Here is a 15,122-nt window from a genome sequence, read left to right on the forward strand (position 1 = left end):
TAATTCCTCATGTTAACTGATTGATCATCCGACAAACAGAAGTCGTATTTCATTTTTTTTTTCAGATTAAATAGGTTGTATACTGCAGATGTTTATCAAAATCTCGAGGTCAAATTTTGAATCAATCGGTTTTTATAAATCACCGATTACTAATTTCATCCATAAATTATTCATATTTTTCTTACTATATTTCTGTTCCAAATTTTGTTCACAAATGCTGAAATGTAAGAATTTTTTTAAAAAACATAAAAATAAACCAAATCAGTAATTGTTCCAGGTATAAATTATTAATCGCCTGCTTTTGAAATGTTCTTTTAGAATTTTGCTAATGATGGCAACATTTCTTCGTATATATTTTTCTTATTTAAATATTATATATATTTAATTTTTCTCTTTTGAAGGCTTGACCTTTCTAACCTTCGTTTAAAATTGAGAGAAAGAATTATGTTTTCTTATAGGAATAATTAAATCACTATTTTAAAACCAATAATAAGTTTTCTGAAGGAATATATAAAATAAAGAATAAATTTAAATAAATTGATAGAGCATTTGAAAGTTTTATCATTGCCAAATAAAGTAGTATTTATTTTGTTTTAAAATCGTTTTCTTTAAATTTAAATAAAAATACAACAATTAATTGAAAAATTTGCACAAAAATGAAATTGAAATGCTTGAAAAGGTAAAATTTTACGATAGAGCAAAAATATTTTTTTCTGAAATGAATATTTTTTTCAAAAATGCAGTTATGATTACTTTCTAATGTATTAAATATTTGATTAATTTTTGCACGTAGGAAAATTGACAGTATTTCCTCTTTCATCTTGAATAATAAATCCTCTTTCATCTTGAATGCAAAATCGTTGAACTTGGCCCAGTTGTTTAAGAAGAGATGTAGAATATACATATACTCTCTAAAGTTGAAATTTATATTCAAATAAGTACAAATAGACAAACCAGCAATCAGCCCACCTCTTCATTGAAGATTTGCTGCAAAATTCGGTACAGATTTACAATTCTAGTAATAACCATAAGACAAAAGTTATTTATCAAGATATTTACATGCTTTAGTTTAATGTATTCACACATATATAGTGAACAAATGGGCTGGTAGATTTCTGTTGTCAAATTTAGCCCAAAATCTGATAACAATGCAGTTTTGGTGTTAGGACCGTGTATCAAATTTTATTCGTTATTTACCGTATAATTTAGAACATTGCGTTTTCGTGTTCTAATGATTACTGATATCGGCCGAAAAACAGACGATTGCAATTCGAATTATTATTTTTTGTTAATAACGTTATTCAGACTGTAAAATAAAAACGAAAAAAAGAAAAAAAATCATCTTTAATGGCTGCTTTCATTAATTAATCTGATGTTCTACCAGAATTCTTATTATTTTTTTTTAATTATCATTTAGGATAAACTTAATATTCGCTCAGAATTCGTACGTATCTTTGTATTCTTGTTGGAAATTATGCTTAAATATCTTCTAAAATTAATAAATATGAGAAAGAAATTATATGGCAAAAACCAATATAATTAAAAATGTAATTTTTTGAATTTTCCGACGATTTAAAAATAGTTTTTGTAATGTAATATTTTTGGAAATTATCGAGGAAAAAAATGATAAAATTTCGTTTAATTTTCAACTAAAATTTTTAAAAAAAGCAAGCTCCAGAATGCATATTACCACTGTTCTAAGAATACACCTGCCAAGTTCAGCAGTTCTAGGTCAAACGTTCGTTCTGTAGAGCGCTCCTCCCTCCCCCCACACCTTTATTATAAGCACAAACAAAGAGAGTTTCAACATACTAAGAAATTGATAAATAGATCTAGTAAAGTATATTTTCAGTTAAAAAGGAAGTTTTTTTAAAAAATAATCAATTTCCGTTACTTAACGAGATGACAACGATTGGCATTACGTCTCTAATTGTAAAGGCGAAGGATTTGACTGTTCTTTTGAATAGGTTAGTCATATTATCAATCACTTTATCAAATGCAAACGTCCATCAACTAATTTACAGGAAATTACTTATTTACTGCGGTTTGACGAACAAGCGAAGGTAAATAATTCGCAACGAATTTTTGACAGTTGCGTATTAATTGTTCAGCAAGTTGGGAAAATCAGTTTGAACTTTCATGTTATGAGTAATTTTCTTTTTTCCACCGGTTTGTTTTCCTTGACCCATTTTCATTTTGAGAATAATGAATTCTAATTGGCTGCTTCTATTTCGTTCTACAGAAAACCAAACGTGCGTAAAAGCTTCGACGAATTTTTTTAAATCGTTTGTTTTTTGAATATTCAGTTTATGCTATCAATAAATATTCAAGAAATAAATGATGCGAAAAGATTAAAAATTTTTTGTTGTTGTTGGCACAAGACTAGAAATGTAAACATTGGATGAATATTTATTACGAATGAGATGGGGCAAATTTAATTTTTTTAGATTAACTGCGATAATAATTAATAATTAATTTGAATTAATTTCAAAGAAAATGGCATTAATAATAGTAGACTATATAATTAACTTTTTATATTTTTATTATCAATGAAATATTTATAAATAAATATCTTATTATTTCTAAATTTATTAAAATATTATTTGATTGTGATTTTTTTTTTGGAATCGAAGCAAGGTTATCCAGTCAGACCAAGCCTCGAAGAAAAAACAAAATAAATATAAAATTATTTATTAAAATATAAAGATTAAATTTTTTTTTGTAGAGACAGCTTTTTAAAGAATTGCCATTCGTTCATAATAGAAAAATCAGTTTGCTTGAATCTTGAAAATATTTCTTTAAATGAAGACAGTTGAATGAAAAATGGTTATAGGTCATTTAACCAGCTGAATTGGTCTCCCCAGAATTTTCTCGCAATGAAGGTATTATCTCGAGAACGGCTTGCACAGTATTGACGTATAATAGTTAAGAAATATTTACCTTTGATGTGAATTTAGTATTTTTACTAAATCTATCGTGTTATCTTTGGCGAATTATTTGGCGATTCATTCCTGGTGTTAGTGGGATTAATAGTGTCCGAAAATCGAATTTGTGTTTCAGATGCGTTTTTTTCCACAGGATTGAAACAAAAATTTTATTAAAAATAATTCTGTATTTAATTAATTCTGTAATTAATAATTCTGTATTTAAATAATTCTGTTTTTGAATTATCGCGTTTACATGTTTAAAAGTAGATAGACAGACAATCAATCTACTTCTGGATTAAGTTCAAAATTCAATAGGTATATAGACTACAGATGTTAATTCTTAGAACCGAATTTTACCCATCCAGCTCTCTTCGTTTTGTAGTTACGGTATTAACTCATATTCCAACGGCCGGACAGACAGAGTTCCTCTAAAATACGTAAATTCGAGAAAATAAAAAGAAAATATTAAACTGTAATTTCCTGCTTTTTTAAAATTGCCTTCCTAAAGTAAATTATTTAATTACCTAAAATGCAAACTTTCGTTTAATACTACGCAGGTTGTGTGTTTGAAATACGACTTTAAAGATAAAAGATTTCAAGGTTCGCAATTAATTCTACCATTACGTTGGACGTTTTGTGATGTCCAACGTAAGTTGTGTTTACATTCATTTGCTTATAAAAAGCGTAAAGAAATAAAGTTGGTTGTAAAATCTGCGCAAAGGAACCTTTTACAACCTTGAGAACAGCTTTTCTAATTCGGTGACCTCGCGACTCATGAGAAACGTAATCTACCCTGGTAGAAAACGTCACTGGAAATCATATATGCGAGCGTGGTTTTGTGTTACATTTCACCGAAGAAAGCAACAACCGCAAAAGCGCAGCCTTCGACAACTATACATGTGTTTTAGATTTTACCAGAAATAATCCGATGGACATTTTTAAATGTTTGTGTGTAACCAATGCATAACTTCGAAACAAAAACACCAGCTGCTTAAAAATCAGCTGCGATAGATAAAAATGTGTAGAATTTTTTTTTCCACAGCTGCAATAATATTTTTATGTGTGTGTTTTTTTTAAAGTTATAAATGCGTTTTTAAAATAATGTATAGTTTCTTTAACTTCTTTGTTCGTAAAACTGTTTCGGCTCTTGATCTCCCCCCCTTCCCATCTTAGCTGTTAACTGTTTCGACCTCTTCGGAAAAGGCGTATCTAAATTGTGTGGCAAAAATTTAGCGGTGACGAATACACTCGTCAAACACAGAGTATTTGTAAAATGGAATTATGTTGTAATGAAATGACTTATTTTCTATTTCAAAATCACATTTATTTATTTACTTAAACTAACATACATTTTTTTGCTCATAAACGAATGGAGACAAAAAAAATTATTTATTATTTTAATTTATTGTTAGAGAAGGCATTGAGCGAAGCATGGTATAACGCATAATAATTTATTATTTGTTCCTTTAATTCCAACTTGGCCTCAAAATATTTTAAACATCCTGAAATTTGCGAAGTTTTTACTAAAATTGTAATTCACACTGCAAATTTTCACTCCTGACGAATAAACTCGTCATAACACAAAATGTTGTACTTTTTCCATGACGAGAATACTCGTCAAAAACAGTTAACTGGTTGAAAGTTAGATATATCTGCTGTTAAAATGTAATATATATCTACTTATAATACAGATGAATGTGTGTGTGTGTGTGTGCGCGCTAGTGTTCTATAAACAAAGCCACTTGATCTAAGGTAACCAGTTTTGGCCCCTTTATGCATTAAAGGGTATGAATGTTCATCTCGGTGTGATTTATTTTGTAATTTTAATTAGAATTTTAAATAATTAAAAATTAAACTGAATTTTGATGTTTTTTTCACAATAACTTCGAAAATAGCGCGCAAAGAATGAACCGTTTATCGTTGAATTACCGTTTCGAAATTTTAAGACTTGTCTTTTTTATAATAGCTCTTACATATTCGGATAAATTTTCCCTGGATGTTGAAATTTTTTTTTGTCTAATTTTCAACAATAGTTAATATTGTTTCCCAGAAAATTCAAGGCGTTTCATTTTTTCATTAAACATTTAATTGCATGAATTTCTTCTATTAATGATAATAAAGGAAGAAGAATTCCGTTTAATATCTGTGTAGTTTATAAGACGAATATAAAAGTGTAAAAATGCAATACCGCGCAGTTTAGAAGATAAATGAATAGCGCATTTACATTTTTAAAAAGCTATGATGTCATGGGATTGATCCCTATTAAAAAGAATCATATACACGATGAAAAAACATATGTAAGAAAATTAAAATAACACGACTGTAATGTCTGAGGTTTTGCAGGAATTTAACATAATGTTATGTATAAAGAATTTAACTGAAATTTAATATAACCAATGTCCCCGAATAAACCACCAGGTAGCCAAAGTCGACTAGTATCTAATAATTAAAATTCAATAATCGTAAATCATTCTTTCATTGGTAATATAATAAAACTGGATGGTAATTATTAGAGATGCGGAGAGTTAGCTAATGGCGGTTTTCAGCTGTCTAGGGTTGCTGGAGGTCGTATGCAGGTCGATCAAAGAGTATTTTAAGCTTAGTTGCCAAATAAATAAATAGTAGAATTCGGTTGTAACGGCAACCCAAAAGCACCAAGAAAAAATTTCGCCAAACCTTAAAAATATACTCGAGTGAGTTATTATTTATTATGAAAAATTTTGAACCTGCGAATCACATTCTATATAGTTTGACGATTGAAATCGCCAAATTGGCGACATTTTTTCTTGGCTCTTTTTGGATGCCGTTACAACCGACAAGTACTAAATAAATTTGTAAAAATTGCTAATTCGTTAATTATAAAATATTAGGATAGCATTAACCACTTATAAAGTATAACTTATTAGATTCCTGTCTGTTTCGTTATGTTTACATTGTTATTACAGTATTTAAAAACTGAACATTTGCTTTATTTAGTTTTATTTGAATGTTAAGTTTGGTACTATCAAAAGTATTTCAATAACATTTAAAATAAATAGAAAATTGAGTAGGATTAGCTATTAAATACAAAAATTAATATAGTTAAAAGAAATATGGAAGAAGTCACATTTACTCGATCCTTAAAACTCAATTTTACATGTTTCAATAAATTTTAATTCTTAAAATGAAAAGAATATTCAAAATTTTACCGAAATAAACCCTTTTTGGAAACGGCAATATTTTTATGGCAGTCTGCTTTTGAGAAAAAAGAATTTTCTTTTCTTTTCTAAAATAGCTGAATGAAGGATTTGTAGATGACGCATCACATGAATAAGCAAACGATAATAACAAAAAAAAAAAAAAAAAAAAAATTATTCTGTCATTAAATGATGAAGAATCTGCTTAATTCAGCTAGATATCAAGCTTTTCCTGTTTTAACTCATTAGAATTCTGTGCGGTTCTAACTGTTCTTCGCTTCGAACTCAATCTGTTTACAATTTTTTTTTTTTCCTTCGTCCTTTTTCGTGCATTTTAAATGACTAAGAAATGTAGAGATAATCTGTATATTACATCATTCAAAACTTTTGTAAACTCTTCTTTTTCCATTTTGTACTAAAATTTAAACGAAAGTTTTCGTCTTACATTTTTTTAGGTTATTTATTAAAAAAATCTGCATTTTTGAATCTAAAATATTTAGAACATGCTATATCTAAGCAGCAAACTATAATTTAAATCAAATTTTAGGCTGTGTTATATAATGTATTAATTCTTGTCTTTTTCTGTTATTAAGTTTGTAAGATATTTTCTGCGCAAGTGTTGATTTTTTTAATTATTTTTTAAAATCTGAACTGACTTACAAAATAAACTATACTGACAGAACTGACTTAATAATACTCTTTCCAACTCTTGTTCATTTATTTCATCCTTTGGCATTAAAAAAGCAACAAATATAATAAAAACAGTTCTTAAAAACGCAGTTTTATCAGTGTATTAAAAAGTTTAATTTTTTATTCTCTCATATACCAGGTGTATAAAGAGAAAATATTGAGTAAAAAAAAAAAATTAAAACTCGAAATTTTGATGTATTTCCACATTTCAGACTTTCCTGAGGTCGGAAAATACATTTTTGGCATTATGTATATCTGTCTGTGAATATAACTCAATAACGCTTTTGAACTAGACGGATGAAATGTGGTATACGGTCTCTTCACTTAATTTCTATCAAGTTTTGAGCGAAACTCAGCCAGAAAAGTCTGTCCGGTTATTCGAATATAAGTTGTTGTTGTTGTTGTTACTTATGCACTTGTCATAGACAAGCCCGCTGATGAAGTCAATGATCTGAGCTGAGTTTAGCTCAGTAGCTTCTGAAGGTAAAGGCACCTGAGTACCCGAGGGCAGAAGTCTGACTTCTAGCTCATATGAGAATGATACTCACACAATCACTTGCACAATTCTTTTTTCCAGGGGGGGGGCACTTTCATACACCTCACAGATGGAACACAGGGTAAATAATAACCAGGCGTGAACCAGGATTCGAACCCAGGACGCTCAGAGCACCAGGAAGATGCGCTACTCCTAGGTCAGGACGCGGTAATTACAAAGCAAAGGACGCTAGATAGATTTGATGATTTTCTGGTTAGAATTGTAGTTCAGTGTAAAATTTTAGTTTCAGTTGGTTAGAAAAAAACAAAACAAAAAAAAAAAAAACGCCTGAAAAAACAATTCGATTTTCGGAACCGTATACCAGGTATTAATAGCCAAATAACTCGCCAAGAATAACATGACGGATTTAGTAAAAATGGTAAATTCATGTCAAAGTTCAATATTTCGCAACTACTGTATGACGATATCTACTCAAGGTGTTCTCTGAGATAACGCTTTTATTTGTATGCGAGAAAGTTTTGGGAAGACAACCCCCCTTTGATTATTAGATATTTTAGGAAGATATATCTTAAAAGCACCCAAAACATGCTTAATTTTTTTTCATTAATTTGTATTTTAATTAACTTATGGATATTAAAAACGTCAGAGACATTTCACTTATTTTGAAGATATTTTTTCAATAGTGGTCAAAAACTAATTTTACATGGAAGGCGTCCATTTTGTCCAGATTTCCATTTTTATATAATATTGATTACCATTGAGTTGCAATTCAATTTTACTCCGGAGTAATTTTTCGAGTAATTTGTTTTTATATGCTTGAGTGAACATTTAGAGATATACTGTAAAAGTGACAGGATTTCCTCTAAAAATCAAATAACCGCTATTCTTTTGTTGCTTAGATAATATCAAAATTTTGTTAATTCCAAATTTGCATTATTGGGTAACGTCTTGTGACATAATTGACAAAAACACTTAGTTTGAAAGTTATTTTATGTTAAATAGTGTCAACAGACTCATATTTTAGATACTGAGAAAGTAGTTATACGCCATTGTGATAGAAATGAGAGTCATTATACTGTTGCTTTATAAATATTCGGCGATAATAAAATGGAATTGACTAAGCATGATATATTTCTGGTTGAGAAATTTCGCTTGATTAAACCGAATTTTTAGAAAGCTGATTGTGTTTTTCATATCAGCAAACATGCATGGATGAAAAGTCAAGGTGACGCGTTGATTTGAATCTTTGGAAAATTGTTTTTATTTCTGATGTTAATAAAAATGAACAGATGAGAAATGAAGGTGATGCATTTTTCATAAGTTAAATTCCTATTATTTTATTACACGACGCGTTTGTTTTTTTAAGTATTAATACACTATTATAAGCTATATTAAGATAAATAAAAAAATTAAAATGGAGCTATGATTATAGTTGAGATTCACTGTATTTCAATATTATTTATTGTATATCAATATTATTATCATTATACCATTGCCATATCATTATCATTCAAATCGATATGACTATCTAACAAAAATATGTTCGATTTATAAATTAAAAAAAAATAGTTTTAAAAAATACATACTTACTAAAGTCTAAAATCATTAAAAAAAAAATTTAACCTCTTAAACACCGTAATTATGCGTTATACGGGCATCGAATTATCACTTATCAGACTTTATAAGCTGAAATTATAACATTTAAAGATGCTATAATTCGACAGAAAAATTATGCATTGTCTGCAAACATCTTAGATATTCTATAGATTCTTAAGTGGCAAAATTGCATAGTCCCAAAACGAAAGATACAATCTAATAAAATAATAAAAAAAAGGTAAACAATTTTTAATCACTCTCCAATTTTAATCTTCAATAACTTATAATTCATTATTATAAATCATAAATCATTTATTATATATCAGTTTCTCACAACTTTAACACCAGGTAACGTCCTTCCTATGGTATTAAAACTGCATTAAATTAATTTTTCAAATAATAATTAAATTCTGAAATTAACATAATTTATTGTTTACGATAACAAATAAAGTAAAAAAAAACGTTAAAAAATTAACATATTATAAAATGAATTTAAAAAAACGCCTATTACAGAATATCATCGTAACAAATCTAAAACAAATCAAGTTAAATAAAATGTGCAAAATACAAAATTGAATAAAGTTGCTTAATTTGCTCATTTTTTTTAAATTTCTTGTTATAAATTTATTTTGTATATTTCTGCAAACGATTTCTTACTTTGAGACAGACATTTTTCATTTGCAATAATGTAAATGTTACTAACTGCATTGACGCCAGCTGAGGATATTGGTTGTATTTAATTTCAATAAAAAATCACTTAGGCATAACTTCTGTTAATAATTTCGTCAACAAATTTTAACAATGAAATTGTCTTTCAATAAAATCATGTATTTTAATAGTTTTACATAGGTTTTATCCTTATGTCCACGAATCTTCTTAAAGATAACCAAACTTATGACATCATAGAGCTATTAAGAACGTAAACTCTCCGGTTCATCTACTTTATAATTTTCTCAATATTGTAACGTTACTTTCCTATTTGTCTTGTAAAGATAGACAAGATATTAAACAGAATTCTTTTTCCTTAACTTTTAACAATGGAAGAAAATGTTTTAAAATGATTAATGATTGTTACGAATAAATTTTAAAAGATTAAAGGTGTTTGACCGAACCATGAAAATGGTTTGAATTTAAAGGAAATAATGTAATCTATTGTTGGAAATTTAGCAGAAAAAACAACAACTTTATATATACTTTTATAAAATTGCAAAAACACGGTAAAAATTCTCACAACTATTTATCTGGTATTAAAAAGATAATTTTTAAAACTTTGAAACGGTGGGAAATTCATTTTTGTGCGATAATAGTTTCGGAAGTTACCGTGGAAAAACGAATTTTTAATTAATTAAAATTTTAAAAAAATTCGCTCCCAGGTGCACATTTGTATACTTCAAGCTATATATTGCTGCAATTTAAGAGCTGTTGGTCAGACGGTATAGTACCACACACACACGCACGCACGCACACACACACACACACGCACGCACGCACACACACACACACACACACACACACACACACACACACACACACACACACACACACACACACACACACACACACACACACACACACTCCTTTAATACAAGTATAGATATGTAATTAATGCTTCATAAAAAGAATAAGAAATTAACTGGATTTAATATTTATTTGGTTTCAGTTTTAAAGAAACAATGTAATCTATTGTTGGAAATTAGGCAAAACGCTTTTTTTTTTAAAATGTGCCAAAATTAAAGAAAAATTGGCGCAACAATAAACAGATGAAATTACTAAATAATCAGCAACTGAGAGAAAAGTTTTAAATTTAGATACGTCAAAATACTTATTATTAGTATTTAAATCTTATATCTATTCAAATGTCATACATGCTTTCAAATACAACCTAATCCTATCTTGAATTTTTTAGCCTGATCTAAAAAGCGCTCATATAATGTCAATTTGATTTATAATAGAATGAAGTGACACTATTTTAATCAAATATACTCTGTTATTAAACTTTAAAGTTCTTTTTTTTTTCCAGGATCGTTTCTGTGAAAGTTCAAGAACATATGATGAAATGGGCAAATGTTATGAACTGCATGAGAGCATTTTCAGGGCGGCTACCAGAGGAAGGGCCTCACCCTCTGAGGAACCTTAGTGATTCCCTCAACAATTTCAATGATAAACAGACCAAATGTCTATAATGATATTTAATATAGGTTAAGATAGTAAACAACAATTGATGAAGTCTGCAAGAGGCAAGCTGCTTGTATCAAAGGACGAAGGCAATGCAGTGCGAGGACTATATTATGCCTTTGATTCAGCATGTGTATTTAAGCAATATTGAAAATGTATGCTAGGACTGTGTTTCAACTGACCATCGAAGTCCAGACTTCATAAATAGGATCGGTGGATCCAAAATAAAAGAGTAATTTGTAGTTAAAACGTTGCCATGAAGAGTTAAGATGCAGTGTATTCATTTTCATTTCTTCTGAATAGAGTCATTGATTTACTAATAAATTGCATGACTAATGAATCTACGGTGTGTTAGTTAGTGTGGAGTCGTTAATCTCCGCAAGTTATTGATATCTCACTGTTTGTTGTGTGTCATAGGTTGTGCAGCAATATTCATCATGTCAGAAAAGCAGTGCTTTTCAAAGTTAACTTCTACCTGTACAGATCACATTACTTCATTAATATAAATTGGTAACATTAAAAACTTCCTTTTATAGAGTGTCCGAAAATTCTAAGGCACATTACAAAATTATATAAAAGAAAAAAAAAAAAAAAAAAAAAAAAAGGCTTTACTTTAATACTACATACAACTAACATGGCTCATAATTTTATTTCATAGCATTTCTATTTCTTAGAATCTAACAGATGGCGCTGTGTATGACCTGATGTTACTTCAATGTGAAAACTTCATTGGTATGAATTGGTATCATTAAAAACTTCTATTGAGTGTCCGAACATTCTTGGACACATTACAAAATTATGTAAATGAAAAATTAGACGTAATAGCATTTTTTCGGATTTAACATACTACTAACATAGCTCATAATTTTACTTCACACAGCATTGTTATTTATTAGAATCCAACAGATGGCGCTGTGTATGGCCTGATAATGATAATGAGAAAACGTTCACTTAATAGTCATATCAGACAATATTTATTTAGATTTTTTTTTTCATGTAGCGTTATGGAAAGATTATGTGTATCCAATACACAGAAGTAATTTACAGAGTTTTAAGTAGTCTATTACATCTGTTATGTATAATCCTTCCAGCGCTTACAAATGCAAAGCGTGAATTGGATATCGCTTCCATACTTGAAATGGAAGATTCTCAAACTGAAAATTACTAACTTTAATACTCCTAATATGTAAGTAATAAGTGACATTTTCTTTCAAAACTTCGTAGTTCTGTTTTACAAATTTTGTAATCTGACCCAAGATTTCTGAGCACCCTGTATTTAAATGCATTATTATATATTTCGTAAAATTCAACGAATGCATTTTTGCTTTAGATAAAAAATTTTAGCAGGCTTCATTTTTGGATTTGATGAAGACACATTTAACGAACTTTCGATTAGGAACAACATTTAAAACCATTAAAATATATATAAAATGTACCTATTTGATCAGTTACGTCAATCAGAAAGTTAATTCGAATTTTCTATCCTTCTGTTTGTAACAGAAGGAATAGAAAATTCAGAAAAAAAAGTATAGAACGTAGAATAGATAAAATGTAGTTCTGAAACGTAGATAGAAACGTATTCAGAACAAAATATATACAGCAGGTCATTCAAGGTCGCTCTACACTATTTTGTTTTTGACATTCTTTTGGTAATGAACTGACGATGACATTTGATCAGTCACTTCGATCCCTTTAGGTTTTTTTTTTAATTACTTTGAACCGAATTCTATTTTTGCTTTGTACCAATTGTTATTTTCATAAATTATTATGAATGATAGAGGTGAAATCATATTTTATCATATTTTATCATTTAAGTTTAAATATTATCTTTATTGTTAGTAAGTGAATTTCCAGAAAATAAAAGTTGTTTTTATCTCTGTTTATTTGCTAAATAATAAAATATAATATCAGCAATAATCAAAACCTGATAGCACAAGAATAACAAAAGAACTATTCTGAGATAATGTGATCGACATTTATATAAACACAGTGAAAACCATTTTATTGGATATTGTTGAATTTTTTTTGTATTATATCATAATTATTTAATAAAAAATTTTGAAATTGCTTCCTTCTATTTATTAATTATTTTTTAAAATCTATATATGGAACTTGAATATCAAATAGCATTTGCAACAGTTCAAAAACACTCATTAAATTTCAGGCTTTTAAATAAATAAAATGAATTTGACTAAATTTTTGACAGACAAATTTCTGAAAACAATGAATCCCAAATTAACGCACAACAACAATAAGTTTTCTTCTATTTTTTCTTTCATTTTTTTTTTCTGCAATAGATAAAACAATAACTAATTTTCGTAACTATCTTCACTTTGCATGACAAAATACAAGTAAAAAAATATTTTTCACCGACAGATGGCAGCAGGATCTACAAGATTGAAAGCTGTGCTCTCTTTCAAACCTTCATTCTAAAATGTTTTTAAATTTTTTATTATTTAAAACTACCGGAATAAGATTCATCAATGATAATGAGAAAAAAATAATAGTGCAACACAAAGAAATAGTAAGTATAGCAATAAAAAACAATAAAAACAGATTTATAAGTGCAATCTTATTGCAGATATAGAAGATATTAGAAAATGAATTTAAAAAGTCCACCTTACAGTTTATTAATAAAATTGTGTTTATGTTTTGAGTTTGAAATAATCCATATTTATTATAACTGTCGAAATATTTTGAATGTATTTGCGTCCACGCAGAGCTGGTAAAACAATTTTACAAAGTACCTTGAAAAAAGTTTCTGTTGTACAGGAAAAAAAGTAAGTAATTTAACAATAAAATTAGAAGCACGTGGATTAATTTCTAAAAATCACTGGCCATATGTTATCAGCATAAAGGGAAAAACATCAGATGATTCTTTGAATTTCAAAAAGAAAAAATAAATAAATTTGTTACTCATTTTATTTTGCAATGAAAAGATTTTCAAAATTCTTATTATTTAAGTAGGAAGTTAGAAGTATTTATTAAGAATTGATAAGATCAACTGGTTGATGTAAATATGATCAAAAAAAATTATTTGTGGCATCCATTTTTATTATGTCAAATTACTTAAGATTACAGTTGACATTCATACATAGCTATGATGTAAAATTAGAATTTAATTTGATAATAAATACTGAAGCGGAAAAAATTCCTTAATACCAGGAACATATTACATAAGAACGGCGAAAATATATTAGCACAGTAATTGAATAGCAGTACACGTTGTATTATAAAGATAATTTCAATAGCATGAGGAAATTGTAAAAATCATTCTAAAATCTTATAGAAATTCTTAGAACCCTTGTAGATGTGACGCGGTTGGATGTAGCCAATAGTAGATTTATGCATTTTGTGACCCGAGGCTATGTCCATTATGTTTATTAGTTTCACCATTAACCTAATTTTAACATAGTAAATTAATGATATATTTCGTTAATTTTGCTCAATTTAGTGCTTTTATGGAATTTTTTTTATTTATTATTTTTTAATATGCATAAAAGAAAAAAACCAAATAAAAAAAGAACTTTGAAAAATTAACCACATTTATTAGATAAGGATTTTTTTTTTAAATTCTTATTATTGATTACAGAGAAATAAATTTCAAACAAATAACGTTTAAAAATAATTTATAGAGCCTGTCAAATGAACAATAACACAGCCTATTAAATGAATAGTTAATATTCCAATACATTTTAAGTGAATAATTAATTGTACTTTATTTAGTAATGATTTTATAACTCAATATATATACACTGTAATGGTACTAATATTTTATAATTCATATAATATTTTTTATAAATATATTTATTAGGAAAATAGACTAATATTTTTTCATCGAATTGGCTGCGGGTTAACTCAGTCCATTGGTTCTTAGCAACTGTCTAATATCCTAATCACAAATTCTCCAGTATGTGCAAGCATAAAATCGTGTATGCATTCGATGCGTACACGTATCGAATATTATAAGGTATGAATATCCATGGCCGTGGCATTTTTTCAGTAAGATGGCAATAGGGGTTTCGAAATGAAGATAATAAGGAGACTGCCCATCTAATCCCT

The 15,122-nt window shown here is 28.1% G+C and overlaps 1 protein-coding gene across 1 annotated transcript in view; it reads left to right on the plus strand.

Annotated features, from left to right (window-relative positions):
• Positions 1-13,128, plus strand: part of LOC129971347 (short-chain dehydrogenase/reductase family 16C member 6-like) — a 77,855-nt gene extending 64,727 nt beyond the window's left edge. Inside the window, exon 4 of the mRNA XM_056085020.1 lies at positions 10,906-13,128. Coding sequence (XP_055940995.1) covers positions 10,906-11,068 — 163 coding nt within the window. The 3' untranslated portion in view covers positions 11,069-13,128. The remainder of the gene's footprint in view (positions 1-10,905) is intronic.
• The last annotated feature ends 1,994 nt before the right edge of the window (positions 13,129-15,122 follow it).

This window comes from Argiope bruennichi, chromosome 6 (genome assembly GCF_947563725.1).
Source record: "Argiope bruennichi chromosome 6, qqArgBrue1.1, whole genome shotgun sequence".
Lineage (NCBI taxonomy): Eukaryota > Metazoa > Arthropoda > Arachnida > Araneae > Araneidae > Argiope > Argiope bruennichi.